Source organism: Myotis yumanensis, unplaced genomic scaffold (genome assembly GCF_028538775.1).
Source record: "Myotis yumanensis isolate MYYU_CA2020_CCGP unplaced genomic scaffold, mMyoYum1.0.hap1 SCAF_2, whole genome shotgun sequence".
Classification (NCBI taxonomy): Eukaryota; Metazoa; Chordata; class Mammalia; order Chiroptera; family Vespertilionidae; genus Myotis; species Myotis yumanensis.
In genome coordinates this window covers 84314398-84330092 of record NW_027223753.1, presented here as the reverse complement: position 1 = coordinate 84330092, position 15695 = coordinate 84314398, and the positions used below count along the sequence as shown (strand labels likewise).

Sequence of the window (15695 nt, the reverse complement as noted above, 5' to 3'; positions counted from 1 at the left end):
GCAGCGTAATATTCCATTGTGTAGATGTACCATAGTTTTTTAATCCACTCATCTGTTGATGGGCACTTAGGCTGTTACCAAATCTTAGCTATTGTAGATTGTGCTGCTATGAACATAGGGTTGCATATATCCTTTCTGATTGGTGTTTCTGATTTCTTGGGATATATTCTGAGAAGTGGGATTATTGGGTCAAATGGGAGTTCCATTTTTAATTTTTTGAGGAAACTCCACAGTGACTGCACCAGTCTGCATTCCCATCAGCAGTGCAAGAGGGTTCCTTTTTCTCCAGATTCTGACAGATATAAGATGGTATCTCATTGTCATTTTGATTTGCATCTCTCTGATGATTAGTGACTTTGAGCATGTTTTCATGTCTCTTGGCTTGGCCTTCTGTATGCCCTCTTTTGAAAAGTGTCTAGTTAAGTCCTTTGCCCATTTTTTTGATTGGGTTGTTTATCTTCCTTTTGTTAAGATGTATGAGTTCACTATAAATTTTTGAGATTAGGCCCTTATCGTATATAACATTGGCAAATATGTTGTCCTATGCAGTGGGCTTTCTTGTTTTTTTGTTGTTGATGGTTTCTTTTGCTGTGCAGAAACTTTTTATTTTGATGTAGTCCCATTTGTTTATTTTCTCTTTAATTTCCATTGACCTAGAACATGGGTGGGCAACTTTTGCTGGCACGCGAAACCCTCTCTTATAATCTTCCATTTACAATTTTTTTCTTAATATCGACTTTTTTATTTTTCAGATAAATTCAGTGTAGGTGCATCTTAGATTAATAAATAATTTTACATAACAAGTTATCTTAAAGACCATAGACATGGATTGACGAGAGAGGGGAAGAGCAATTTCTATGTCTCTGCCTTCACTCTCCCTGCCTTCCTAGATCAGACCAGTGTTTTGGTTTCATCCACATACGTTGTGAATCTTTGTTCTCAGTGATGAATTTTGTTAAGTCTCGTAGTAGGAGTAACCTGACGGATGAAAGTAGTAGCTCCTGCATATCTCTGAAGGTCACGAAATATAAACCTGATGTAAAATCTCTGTCATCAGTGATGCAGCAGCAAAAGTCCCACTGATAATATCAAACGGAGTCATAAAGTTTTCTGTCGGACTATCAGTGTACATGTATACATTAAAAAATAAATGTATTTTTCATCATCATATACTGTGTTTTTGTCGCTCGAATGAATTTTATTATTTCTTCAAGGTTCTTCACATATGTACACCTTAAGAGATATCAAGTAGGCGTAACATGTTCTCAAAAAATTAGGGTTGGCACTCAGAAGAATTTTGAGTCAGAGATTTTGCTGGTTTTGGCATGCACTCACAAAAAGGTTGCCCACCCCTGCCCTAGGAGATGTATCAGTAAAGATATTACTACGAGAGATATCTGAGATTTTACTGCCTATGGTTTCCTCTAGGATTTTTATGGTTTCATGATTTATGTTTAAGTCCTTTATCCATTTTGAGATTATTCTTTTGTATGGTTTAAGTTGGTTGTCTAGTTTCATTTTTTTTTTTTTTTTACATGTACCTGTTCAGTTTTCCCATCATCATTTATTGAAGAGACTGTGTTTACTCCATGGTATGCTCTTGTTTCCTGTCTCTGATGTTAATGAACTAATAAGGTGTGGGTTTATTTCTGGGCTTTTTGTTCCATTGATCTATATGTGTGTTCTTATGCTAGTACCATGGTGTTTTGATTACAGTGGCCTAGTGGTATAGTTTGATATCAGGTAGTGTGATACCTCCAACTTTATTTTTCTTTCTCAGGATTGCTAAGGCTTCTCAGGGCCTTTTTTGGTTCCATATAAATTTTGGGGATATTTGTTCTAGATCTGTGAAGTATAATATTGTAATAGGAATTGTACTGAATCTATAGATTGCTTGTTAATTCTTTCTATTCATGAACACATTATATGCTTCCACTTCAGTTTTTTCCTTCAGTATTCTATAATTTTCCGAGTATAAGTCTTTTATCTCCTTGGTTAAATTTGTTTTTAGATACATTATTTTTTGATGCAATAGTTAATGGCATTTTTCTTAATTTCTCTTTCTGATAGTTGACTATTGGTGTATAAAATGCCACCAGTTTCTGCATATTAATTTTGTTTTCTGCTACTTACTACATTCATTTATCAATTTTAATAGTATTTTGTGGAGCCTTTACAATTTTTTATATATAGATAGTGTCATGTCTGGATGTCTGGAAGGTCTCCTGGTCTAATTAGCATATTATCCTATTAGTAGTATAGAATAGAGGCCTGGTGCATGGGTGGGGGCTGGCTGGTCTGCCCTGAAGGGGGTCCCAGGTCAGGGTGGGTGTCCCTTTGGGGGTCAAGGCCTGCCTGGGCGAGGGGCCTGGGGCGGGTTGCAGGCTGGCCACACCCCCATCGGGGTGAGGGTCCCACTGGGGATGGTGCAGGCCTAGGCAGGGGGCTGGGGCAGTTTGCAGGCTGGCCACAGCCCCATCAGGGTGGGGGTCCTTGCTGGGGGGTGTGACCGGCCTGGCAAGGAGCTGATGGCCGTTTGCAGGCTGGCCACACCCCCATTGGGGTGAGGGTCCCCGCTGGGGGACATGGCTGGCCTGGGCTAGGGGCTGAGGGCTGTTTGCAGACTGGCCACTCCCCCATCAGGGTGAGGGTCCCCACTGGGGGGTGTGGCTGGCCTGGGTGAGGGGTTGAGAGCCGTTTGGGGGTGGTTTGTAGGCCGGCCAAACCCCCTGCTTTGTTTGGAAGGATGTCTGGAAAGTCTCTGGAAGGTCTCCTGGTCTAATTAGCATATTACTCTTTTATTAGTATAGCCTAGTGCCCCGGTGCATGAAATTCGTGCGGGGGGGGGGGGGGAGTGTCCCTCACCCTGGCCTGCACCCTCTACATTCTGGGACCCCTCGGGGGACGTCAACTGCCGGACATCCTTCTCACAATCCCGGACCACTGGCTCCTAACCCCTCACCTGCCTGCCTGCCTGATCGTCCCTAACCACTCTGCCTGCTGGTCTGCCGCCCCCAACTGCCCTCCCCGGCTGGCCTGATGGCCCCCAACTGCCCTCTCTGGCCGGTCTCCCGGAAGGTCTCCAGGTCTAATTAGCACATTACCCTTTTATTAGTGTAGATTATTCATCTGTATTCAAGGTGCAAAGGTGATTTTTGCCCTCATCACAAGTAGCCTTCCATCTGAAGGGTTCTTTTTGTGCTCACTCTCCTCTCTCTATTTCTTATTCTTTCTCTAAGAGTCACCTGATGGGGCATCACCTGGGAAGAGGAACCCAGTGGCATTGGACTTCAGTAGGCAGCTTGTGGTGTGATGCTGCTTGGTTTCTGTGTTCAATGGAATGTAAGGCTTTGCACAGACCATTGTGCTAGTTGTTCTGTCTGAATAGATTGCTTCTATTTAAGTGACTATAAACTACTAAAAATCTAACTAGTGCTTTTTGATATATAGGGTTGGGCAAAAATAGATTTACAGTTTGTATAGAAAATAATACAATAATTACATCATGATATGATAATAAATGGTTTCACATAGTCACAAACTGTAAACCTACTTTTGTCCCACTTTAGATAAACTTTACTCAGTTTTCTGTTCACAAGTTAACACAAGTAGTGAAAGAAGGTATTTTTATTTCTGCTTCCTCAGGTAATAAATACCATTTATGTGTACAGTAAAACCTATGTAAAAGACAATTTGGGCAAGGGGGTATTCCTTAAAGCCAAAAGTCTGTTATATAATAATGTAGGTTTTCCTAATGCCTATGTTAAACATTTGACAAATTAGTTTACCTGTTTTTACTTATGTATACATGTTTGTGTAAATAAAATTAAGTATGTATGAAAAGCTTAATTTCACAGGAAAGTTTTCTATATGTATTACTGTACTTTTAAATCTATACTGACTGAAAGGTCTAGTAAATGCATGCATTTACCAGCCACCACCAGTCAACAAATGAACAAGCCTGGGGCATGGCTTAGGGTACGTGGGAACATCAGCCAGCACACTTTAAAATTGCTGCAGAAAGTCATACTTCACAACAACAGATTACTGCACATGATGTGGTATGATCACATGCTAATAATTCACAGAACATTTCTTGAGCGGTGACTCTTGGATTTAAATATGTAGACTCGACTCCAGGTCAAGGGCAGGTTTGTTCTTCAGCCTTATAGAGGCATGTGTGGGAGGCAACCAATCAATGTGTCTCTCACATTGAGGTTTCTCTCTCTGCCTCTTTCTCTTTGTCTCTCTCTCTGTCTCTCTTCCACCTCCCCCACCCTGCCACCTTCCCTTCCTGCTACTCTCTAAAAATCAATGGAAAAATATCCTCAGGTGACGATTAACAAAACAAAACAAAAATATGTAGACTATAATTGTAGATACGTAATATTTATTGATATTGATAAAATTACTACAATGTTTTTTCCAACATATGGCCTATTTGCTAAAATTTGTTAAAAATAACTGAATTAATAATAAAAAATAACCTGTTAATTTAATTTTAAGCAAATCTTGGGTAAAAGCATTTTAAAATTGACAGGGTGTTCATTTTCACATATAACATATGGACTGGAAATTTTGTCTCTTAAATCCAAAGTCTGTTAAATCAAGATCCACAAAATCCCAAAAGATTATTTTAAAAAATCATATTTGTGGATATCCAGCTAATGAGTGTATACTTTCCTGTCAAGTTTGAGTAGTTTTACTGAGTAAGTTTCCTTTTTCCTAGCATGCTCTATTTGGGACTTCATCAATGTTTATTATGTAGCTAGAGGCCCGATGCATGAAATTCATGCAAGGGGCTCGGTCCTCACAGCCGCAGAGGCTTGCCTTGGCCCTCGCAGCCGGCTTTGTCCGGAAGGTCATCCGGCTCTCTGGTCTGATTAACATATTACGCTTTTATTATTATAGACTAGAGGCCCGGTGCACAAAATTTGTGCACTGGGGTGGGGGGGTGTCCCTCAGCCCAGCCTGCACCCTCTCCAATCTGGGACCCCTCGGGGGATGTCCGACTGACCTCTCACAATTCGGGACTATTGGTTCCCAACCGCTCACCTGCCTGCTTGCCTGATTGCCCCTAACCACTCCCCTGCCAGCCTGGTCATCCCTAACTGCCCTCCCCTGCAGGCCTGGTCACTGCTAACTGCCCTCCCCTGCAGGCCTGGTCACCCCCAACTGCCCTCCCCTGCAGGCCTGGTCACCCCCAACTGCCCTCCCCTGCCAGCCCAATTGCCCCCAACTGCCCTCCCCTGCCGGCCCAATTGCCCCCAACTGCCCTCCCCTGCTGGCCTGATCACCCACAACTGTCCTCCCCTGCTGACCATCTTGTGATATAATGGGCGTGGCCATCTTGTGACCACATGGGGCGGCCATCTTGTGCATGATGGTCAATTTGAATATTACATCTTTATTATATAGGATATAGGATGAGGGAATATTTCTTTGGTTGAAATTTTGCTTTCTTTTTAGATGTAACTATTATAATGAGAAAGACAGGTGGAATTTGATGAATTAGTTTGTAACAAATTGAGGATGAACAGTCAGGTATTCCTTGGGAGAATGTTAGGTATTGATGGGTGTCATGGGCTCTCATGTAGGTTCTAAGACAGTACACATTCAGTTCTGTTCCTGCTGCTCCTGAGAAAATTGAAGCCTTTCTATCTGATCAGCTTGGCCTGAGCCTCTCACTTGTAACCTGTCCTTACACTGATACCGTTATCTGCCCTGAACACAGGGGCACCTACTCCACCAGCCTGTGGGAGCAACCCTGTCTTTAGGGAAGCGCTATTGGGTTTATATTCTTGTTTTTCCCACTTCCTCTGTGGCCAGGTGGAGCCATGTACTTCATGTAAACAGACCGTGTTCCTTCACTTTTCAAGTCTTCGTTCATCCTATTCCATAGTCAGCTGTGCTCTTGCTCTTGGTTGCCACTAGTCAAAATGCTCTTTTGGTGGAGCTCAGATGTGCTGTCAGGTGAAGTCTCTGGGAACCACAGTCTAGGTGCCAGGTGTGGTCATTGCTGCTGGGTTGGCCATTGTTTCTAAGCCTATTCAGTAAGCTCTCTGCATGTACATACAGATATACACATGTATATTTTAAGATAAAAGTCAGGACTATAGGGTTTTTAGTGAATCTCTTTCATCTTACAACTCCTTCTCTCTCAATGAGAAACCTTATACTCGGTGATTCCTGGTATGATGAAATCACTTATTTGCTTTATCCCATGATACTCAACAGTTTCAGAATAATAACACCAATACCACCATCAGCATTTGTGTGTGTGTATTTTCTTTTGTCCTTAGACTAGGGATATGTAGTTAAAGTATTGTGTTTTAGTGTCACTTTTCTTATATTGTTATGCCATCACTCAATACATATTGAAATTCATTTGTCATATTTTATTTTTATTTTTAGGAATGATTTTGGTAAATTTTTATTTACATGGTTCCAAAGTATAATCTAGAAAACAAGATATTGTCAAAGAAGTTCAGCTTCTGTCTCTGTCACTCCCTCTTCAGTAAGTAACCATCTATATATATAAAAGCCTAAGTGGCCGTTTGACCATCTGACCGTTAGCTATGACGCGCACTGACCACCAGGGGTCAGATGCTCAACACACAGGCATAGAAACATGGAACAGATTGATGAATCTCAGAGGGAAGGAGGGAGGGGGGAGAGCGGGAAGAGATTAACCAAAGATCTTATATGCATACTAGAGACCTAGTGCATGGATTTGTGCACCAGTGGAGTCCCTCGGGGATCGGGCCGAAACCAGCAGTCCTACATCCCCTGAGGGGTCCCGAATTGTGAGAGGGTTTAAAAATACCATGCATGCTTTATTCTTCCATTTTTTTTCTTACTGTGTGTGTATGTGTGCATATGTGTGTAAACATATGTATTACATAATTTATAAGTAAAATGTAAAAATGTAGGTATATGTATATGTACACTCACTTATGCTATATATTTCCAGAGAAGAGGAAACTAGTTTAATTACACTTTACACATTAGTATACAGACTGTATCCTTTTTTCCCTTTTTCCCCGTTGTGGGGGAGGGAGGTTGTAGGGATGACTGTGCATGAGTGGATATTCTAAATTTGTCTTATTGGAGGATTGAAGTTTTTATTTTTTGTTATTTTTCATCCTTCATGACTCCTCAGTGTGCTCTTTCTTTGCTTCTGATTAGCTTCTTGGTCCATAATTACACTTGCTCATAATTATGCTTCAACAGTCTTAGAAGAGAACCTCTGTGGCTTTCTGAAAGATTGTTCTTTTATGTGAAGTTGCCCAGATGAGTTATAGGAGGAACTGTCCTCTGTGGTTTCAAAATGAGTTCAAACTCTGTGTAGGGGGACTTTCCAAGTGAGTAAAGCATGCCATGGTGTGTGGTTAGCCAGTAAAAATCCAAGAGACTGCAACAGCTGTTGGAAACGTGTGAAACATGCCTTTGGGTTAAAAGAGGTACAGTGTTTGGAAACTCTGGCTTCCAATTGCACACAGCTTTAAGTGAATACAGAAATGTTTTCTGATGGTAGTAAAACCATGGTATATCCATTCAGATTGTGAATGTATTTATTCTTTTCCTTTAAATTATGTTTTACCTAAAAGGACACATAGAAATAATGAAATATATTTTACCAGAAACACCCAAAGTAGGTAAATACATATTTAAAGGGCTGCCTATTGATATGACAGTTGTTTCCATTATTTAAAAATGTATGCCGAAATGGTTAGGAAAAGTACCTTTTGAGGACTTGTAACAAATGTTCAGACAGTAATATCTTGGAGTGGGGGTGGGGATTCTGATCACCACAGTTTTTGGAGTAATTTGATTTTCATTACTGGAAAAACTCTATAGTTCTTATAATTGGACTATGTGCCTATTACACCTATAATTTTCCCCCAGATCAGAAGACTTTCTGTGCAGTTACTTTAAATCACATACCCATTTTTAGAGAAAATATAAAGGGATATGTGTCCAGATTATATGGTGTTGCAGAATACAGCTTTGCAGGAGATAAGCTATAAAGTTCTTATAAATATTTCCTATGTGCCAGTTCTTTTGTGTGTTGGTATGCTCTGTGGCATGTCTAAGCAGATTTTACTCTCTTGTCTTTAGACATTGAAATGTGCTGATGTAAATTTATGGTTTGTTTAAAAGAAGAGTGGGGTTTCTCTTAGTCAAGTTGGAAGATAAAGTTTACCAAGGTTAAAAAATAAGAGAAACAGCATAGAAATGTGTTACAAGCTCTGAAAAGAAAAGGTTATCATGGGAAAACATTCTCAATGAGAAATTGACCCAAATATCTGGATATAACAAAAACATAAGTAGATACCTACAAGTCTTAGGATCCAGAGACCAATAGAAATATTCTAAGGGGAGAGTTCTCAAAACTCTGTAGTCTAGTTGACTCCATGTCTTGACTGAAACCAAAGTGTTGATGATAGGGGATGTTGTGTGGGGCTTATGGACTCCTTCAGCCAGGATAAGTTTGGAGAGAAAAGAAAATGACAGTTTTTCTTCCCCGACCTTATCAAATGCAAAACAAAACAGGGATGGCATAAAAACACAAGAGGTAACCACACAAAGCTCTGTTGTGTGGTGGCTTCCAGTTCTTTTCCAGAATAAATACTATCATAAATACTATTATGATGACTATCTTAGTGTGTAGTGCTTGTTCCATTTTTAGGGCTTTTTCTCTCCAAAAAGAATCTCACAAGTAGGATAAACAGAAAGAGAATGTACCTTTTCATCATTCTCCATGGAGAAATAGGAGATACAAGTTGTTAGTATCCGAAAATATGGCTTATCTTTTCTTTCTGCATTTCAGATAGAGTCTACTGTACTTGAAAGCAAGTGGCTTTCAAGCTCTCATGGTCATAGCTCTCAGCAGCTACAAAAAGTGTCTGCTCTGTATTGTTGCTTTAACTTGTCAGTTATGATGCCAGTGTGAGGTGTTTTGGAGTATTTGTTCACTCATTTGACCAATTACTGTGTAAACAATTGGATTGATACCAACATTTATGCTGTGAAAATAAGATATGCAGAACAGAATATAGCCAACTTTTTCTTCCCCTCCATAGGTAGATTTACACAAATAATATTGTTTGTTAATGTGTGTTTGTTGCAGAAAGTTGAAAGATCCACATATTCACGAGAAGTGTAGTCACTCAATTGTCCATCCAGAAATACTACTAATAATTTGAATGTTTCATATGTGTATATGTATGTGTATCTAGACTATACATGCACATTTACACAAATATACATATGAGCATATAAGTATATGTGTATGAACTTAAAAATGCAATTGGGGTCATATGGTATATATTTTGTGGTGCTCCCCTTTAATAGAACCTGTTACTAGCTAGTATTTCTCAATGTCATTAAAATCCCCTATGGACAACAGTTTCAAATGAGTACTTGATATTGCATCATATTACTTTGCCATAATTAATATTCTCTTGCTGTGGTGTAATTAGTTTGTTTCCATTTTATCTAATGATTATCATGGAACCTCTATTTTTTTTTTTACTTTGCTAATTAACATGCATGCTTTGATGGTGTAGCATAGTATTTAATAGGAAGTGTCTTCCTTCTTGTTCATCAAAGTCTGAGCATTGAGAACGTAATTCAGGATTGTAATATTTCACTTACGTATTTTTCCTTCAGTAACTTTTAGAAAAAAATTATTTGTATTTTAAATACGTATTTTAGAAAGTTATCTTTGTTCTTTTCAGTTTTATCTACTTTCATTCACTTTTTCATCAGACGTACATTGAGTGTGTTCATGGAGGTGGTTAAGACTACAGTGTAAAACAAGAAGGACACGGGTCCTGTTCTTGTAGAGCTTACTGCCTGGTGCGAGAGTGTAATGTTAAATCAATTATTTTATAGGATTACACTTGCAACATATGTTATAAACCAAAGGTTACAGTGTGCCATAAGAACATATACTTGAGGAATCTGAACTGGGAAGAAAAGAGAATTCTTCAATTAAAATCATCCTCATTAATTTTATTATCTTTTGTGGTTTCTATTTAAAATAGAAAACTTTCTCTGTGCTTGATCTGAGGAGCTGCCACAAACCAAAGAATACAATACAGACTATATGTTTCCTCTCACCAAATATCCAGTCTAGAGGAAAAGAAACCATTAATCCTTTTGGTTGAGTATTTGACTTCTGAGCTGGAATTTTTCCCAAGCTAGCAAATTTCAGGGTGTAAGTTGAATTCTCTCAGCCAGCATTATGAATTTGAAGCTTGAGAGTTCATAACCATGATTAAAAAGCATTGACCTGCACAAAAAGCAAGTTAAGCACAAAATAAGCAAAATGATGTACATAAAAATGTGACCAGGACAAGGGTCTTATTAAGCCAGTGCTGTTTATAAAGTTAATACAAATGAGACATGAAGGGATATTGTACCTCATTTAGGGGAACTGTACTTTGTGGAATATTCATGGAAAGGATGAATTAACGTTTGATTCTTTTATTATATACTAGAGGCCCAACGCACGAAATTCATGCAAGAGTAGGCCTTCCTTCCCCTGGCTGCCGGCACCTGGGCTTTCCTCTGGCACCCTGGACCTGGACTTCCCTTTGGCCGCTGGCAGGCACCCAGGACCCGGGTTTCCCTCTGGCTGCCGGCAGGCACCCAGGACCTGGGCTTTCCTCGAAGCCCTGGATTTGTCCAGAAGGTTGTCTGGAAGGACATTCGGTCTAATTAGCATATTATGCTTTTATTATTATTATAGATTTGATTGCTCAGCATTTTAGTTAGCAGAGTCATATATTGGATTAGAAGAGTTCTAGGGATGTAGATTAGATTTAACCTTGATCTGGTGTAAAAGTCAGAAGAAAAGTTGAGATATAAAATGATTAATTAATGAAGAACCAAACGTGAAGGATACAGAGCAGGAAAGAAGTTTAAATGCCCTGGCACTTATTGGAAGGTAAAATAGGGTAAACTGCCAGTAGGGTAACTGGGCAACGTAAGAGGATTTGAAGAAAGGAATGTCTTGAGTTTACTTGCCATGTTGTATGGAACCATAGACTGAGGGAGTGTGATAATCTTAAAAGTAATAAGATTAATATTAATACCCATGTTTCCTTCACTTAAATTAACAGCTGTTAACATCTTGTTACATTTGCCTTACTCTCTCTATATGTACTATTTTTGGTTTTGTTTGTAATACATTTGAAAGTACATTAAAACTGTTACTTTGTGTAAGTTCACTAGAGGCCTGGTGCACAAAAATTCATGCACTCGGCGGTGGGGGGGTGGGGGAGGATCCCTCAGTCCGACCTGCACCCTCTCGCAGTCTTGGAGCCCTCAGGGGATGTCCGACTGACGGCTTAGCCACAGTCTGGCCTCCCTCTGTGGGAGGCGACCGGATGGGCTGATCAGGGGATAGCGCCGCCTGGCGAGCGACTGGCCCCACCCCCCCGATCGCCCCTCGGCCACTGCTGGTCACCGCTGTCCCCCAATTGCCCTGTCCCCAATCACTGTCCCCTCCCTTTGCCCGCTGGCACATGCCTTGGCTGACCTGGCGCCACCTGCTTGCCAGCCCTGCCCCCCACCGACCGGTCGTTCTGCTGTTCTGTCGATTTGCATATTACACTTTTATTGTATAGGATTCTGTATATGGCCACTTGATTGAATTCTTATTAATTGTTACCAATTCAGCTGATTTTCTTGGATTTTCTAATTAGAATATCACATAGCTGCAAATAAATGATTTTACTTTTCCTTTAAAATTTTCATATCTCTTAAAATTTCTTTTCTTATTTTAGTAAGTTGTCCAGGACCTCTAGTGAGGTATTGAATAGTACCACTGATAAAATTCTGACTTTAACAGGAATACTTCTGATAGTGCACAATTAAATTCAATGATTGCAGTTTGCTTCTCAGGGATATTCTTTACATAGTTTCAGAAGTTATTTTCTAATTATAACTTTCTGGGTATTTTTCTAGGAATAAGTATAGTATTTTTATTACTCTGTTTTGGTTTCCATAGTATATTTTTCCTTAATATTATCTATGTAATGAATTTTCGGAATAGAATTTTCTGACATCAAGCTGTCCTTACAATTCATGAGATCTGACTTGGTAATGATTTTTTAATTTAATATATTTTGGTGCTACTATGTTTTAAGTAGATCAATGGATGTAGATGCTATTGTGGATAACAAAATACAGATTTATTTAAAAGTGTTTCTTCATATATTTTTATCATTTATATGCTTCCTAGTTCAACATAGAATAAAAGTATTACTACAGCCATTGGGAGGAATACATAATTTTTAAAAAAAGACATCTTAACACTTGAAATGGTGGGAATCAGTAATCTAGATATTTTTTAAAAATATATTTTATTGATTTTTTACAGAGAGGAAGGGAGAGGGATAGAGAGTTAGAAACATCAATGAAAGAGAAACATCGACCAGCTGCTTCCTGCACACCCCCGACTAGGATGTGCCCGCAACCAAGGTACATGTCCTTGACTGGAATCTAACCTGGGACCCTTCAGTCCGCAGGCCGACACTCTATCCACTGAGCCAAACCAGTTAGGGCCTAGATATTTAAAAGTGAATTTCATGCTTATCTTTGCCTTCATTGGAGTAGTTTTGCATGAATCTGTTGTCTGGAGATGATCTTGATGTTAATCAATGTATCCTCCTGGCCTAGATTTAAATAGATCAGAATGGTGAATATAAAATTAAGTAATATTTGGAGGAGGGGAGGGGAGTTGGTCTTTCTTTAGAATCCCTCCTAATAATCAATTATCATTATACAGTCATTATAAAATGTGAAGAATATTAGGTTTAGAGTTAATAAACCCCTGAAGCTAGCATATTGAACTGTCATGTCTCGTTAGTGTGGGAAGGAAGAAATCTAGATAACTAGATTTATTATCATAGCTATTATATCTATTTTTTTAAATGCCTCTGTATCTTTGGGAGGTCTGGATGTATTCCTTTCTCCTTTTACAGTATCCATAAGCTGTATGTGTGGACTCTAAAAAGAAGATCATTTTAAAATCAGAATGCTGCAGTAATGTAAGGGACTTTGATCTGGGACAGTGATGGCGAACCTATGATACACGTGTCAGAGGTGACACGCGAACTCATTTTTTTGGTTGATTTTTCTTTGTTAAATGGCATTTAAATATATAAAATAAATATCAAAAATATAAGTCTTTGTTTTACTATGGTTGCAAATATCAAAAAATTTCTATATGTGACATGGCACCAGAGTTAAGTTAGGGTTTTTCAAAATGCTGACACGCCGAGCTCAAAAGGTTCGCCATCACTGATCTGGGAGCATTTGCCAGTTCTCAGTGTTGCAGTGATTTGGAAAATGTTGTATACAATTTATATATACTGCATTTATAAACTGCTTAATAGTAATTCTGAAAATTTTAGTTATTTGAAAATAGCATTCACTAGTCCTGTGCTTAGAGAACTGGAATAGTCAAAAGAAGGTTAAAGAAAGCAATGGATGATTTACATTACATTTTAAGTTCACACCCAAGTTGGTTAACTCTTTGGAAGTCAATTCTTAAAGAAAGTTCTAGAGTTATTGCTCTTATTAGCTGAAAGGAACCTGGAAAGCAATTGGTCAAAATATTTTTGGCTATTTCTGATGGAACAAATACTGTGTTAGATCTTAGGGATATAAAAATGAATAAAACAAGGCCCTTGCCCATAATTCTTAGCTGGAAGACGTAACCTGAACCAAGAACTTACTTTGGCGTAGTGAGTTCTGAAATGGAACTTTTAGGCAATAGGTGGATTTTTCCATTTTGTAGCTGTGATTCCCACAGTTGGGCAGGCAGGCCAGGTACATACAACTCCCTAATGATGGTGGTATTGCTAAGACTCGTTTCTTGGACTCTTGATACACGTTTGATGATCTGGTTCACGCTAGGTTCCTGTTAAGCTTTGAAAAAGAAAATTTCACCTAGCACCTTTTTAAAAAGTAGCTTGCTATGTGCAGTTAATAGCTGTTTAATTTGAGATACATTGATATTCCTACTTTCTTATCCCACACTTTTTGTTGGGTGGGCAGATCCCATTAAACATTTAGAATGCAAGCAATGGATAATTTGAGTAATTATTTTTATTTATTTATTTATTTAGAGAGAGAGAGTGAGAAAGGAAGAGGGATAGAGCGATAGAAACAACCATGAGAGAGAAACATCATTTATTGGCTGCTTCCTGCACGCCCCCTACTGGAGATATAGAGCCCACAACCTGGGCATGTGCCTTCACTGGGAATAGAATCATGACCCCTGGTTCATGGATGGATGCTCAACCACTGAGCACACCAGCTGGGCAATAATTTTTTTAATCTGAGTATCTCATTGTGTTACCTACAATCCTATACTCTAACTACAGACCTCAGGATCAAGACTTAGATGATTTTCATGGTGCTAACTCCTTCATGATCTTACCTCTCTTGCTCCCTGTTTTACATTTGAACTACATAAAGGCTGCATACCTGCCTAAGGTTGGCCTTATTTGCTGAGTTGTTTTCAGTCGTCATGCTTTAACTGGAATCTCTTGACTATACTTCTGCTGTGGACCCATGCCTCATCCTTAGCTTCACATCTGGGCTTGGCTGGTCGAGAGACAACCCCCACTATGCTTGAGTGGTCTAATTGTTAGTCATGATCCTATGAACAGGGCTTACTTCTGCTCTCCACTCTCTGTAGCCATAAGAAGTATAAACTAGACATTGTTTATTTTTTATTTTTTAAAACATGTTTCTATTGATTTTTAGTGAGAGAGGAAGGGCGAGGGATAGAGAGATAGAAACATCAATGAGAGAAACATCATTGATTGGCTGCCTCCTGCACGCCCCCTACTGGGTACTGAGCCCACAACCAGGTCATACACCTTGACTGGGAATCGAACTGGTGACCTCTTAGTTCCTGGATCAATGCTCAACTACTGAGTCACCCCAGCCAGGCTATTTTTTAATTTAGGAAAGGAAACTGTTCAAGTAATCATAATACAAGCTAAATCTGATAACAGTTAAAGAATAAATTTCAGTTTTTCCTTCCTGTAGGATTATTAATAGAGCCTTGACTATTTGGTTTAAAAAGTAAAAACAGAACAAATAAAAAACACCCTTGACCTTTTCTAAATAAATATGAACTTGCAAAAGAAACCATGCATATGGAGTACTGAGTGTGTTTTGGTAATTATGATGGATGGCCTCTCTCTCTGTGTCTCTCTCTTTGTCTCTAAGAAAGCTGAATTACAGGATAGTTAATATTCGTAAAGGATTCTTATCTCAGATACTAGGATGCTCAGATACAAAGGACACTTGCTGAGATACTGGCTTGGTAAATGCTACTCAGCAAATCATAATCGTCTTTGAATTCTCAGTCACATTATGTAAGTGGTCCTACAGATGGATTTTTAACTCTAATTTTTCTAAGTTGCTTTCCTATCATTAAATGGTGGAAGGTGTTCTAAAATGCAAAATGAGAAGAATGTACTACTGTTACTTTAAGAAGAAAATGAAATAGGGAGGGAAAGGGGGGATGTTGTGACTGCTGACATTTGTGGCCTCTTTTCATTTGCGTAAGAGGTGGACTGGCTTTTCTGTAGCTGCGGTTGCCATGGAGAGGTAGTGGGGGAGGACTTGTAGGACCGAAGCCTGTGAGAGCGATTCTGTCT

At 39.2% G+C, this 15695-nt stretch overlaps 1 protein-coding gene across 5 annotated transcripts in view; it reads left to right on the top strand.

Moving 5' to 3' along the window:
- HIVEP1 (HIVEP zinc finger 1) overlaps positions 1 to 15695 on the top strand; it is a 171440-nt gene that overhangs the window by 45985 nt on the left and 109760 nt on the right. Inside the window, exon 1 of one of the 5 annotated variants that reach the window (XM_070405726.1) lies at positions 3293 to 3342. The exons of the other annotated variants lie outside the window; for them this stretch is intronic. Within the exon in view, the coding sequence (XP_070261827.1) occupies positions 3336 to 3342 (7 nt within the window). The 5' untranslated portion in view covers positions 3293 to 3335. Of the gene's footprint in view, positions 1 to 3292; positions 3343 to 15695 lie in introns of those variants that run through there. 5 annotated transcript variants of the gene reach the window in all.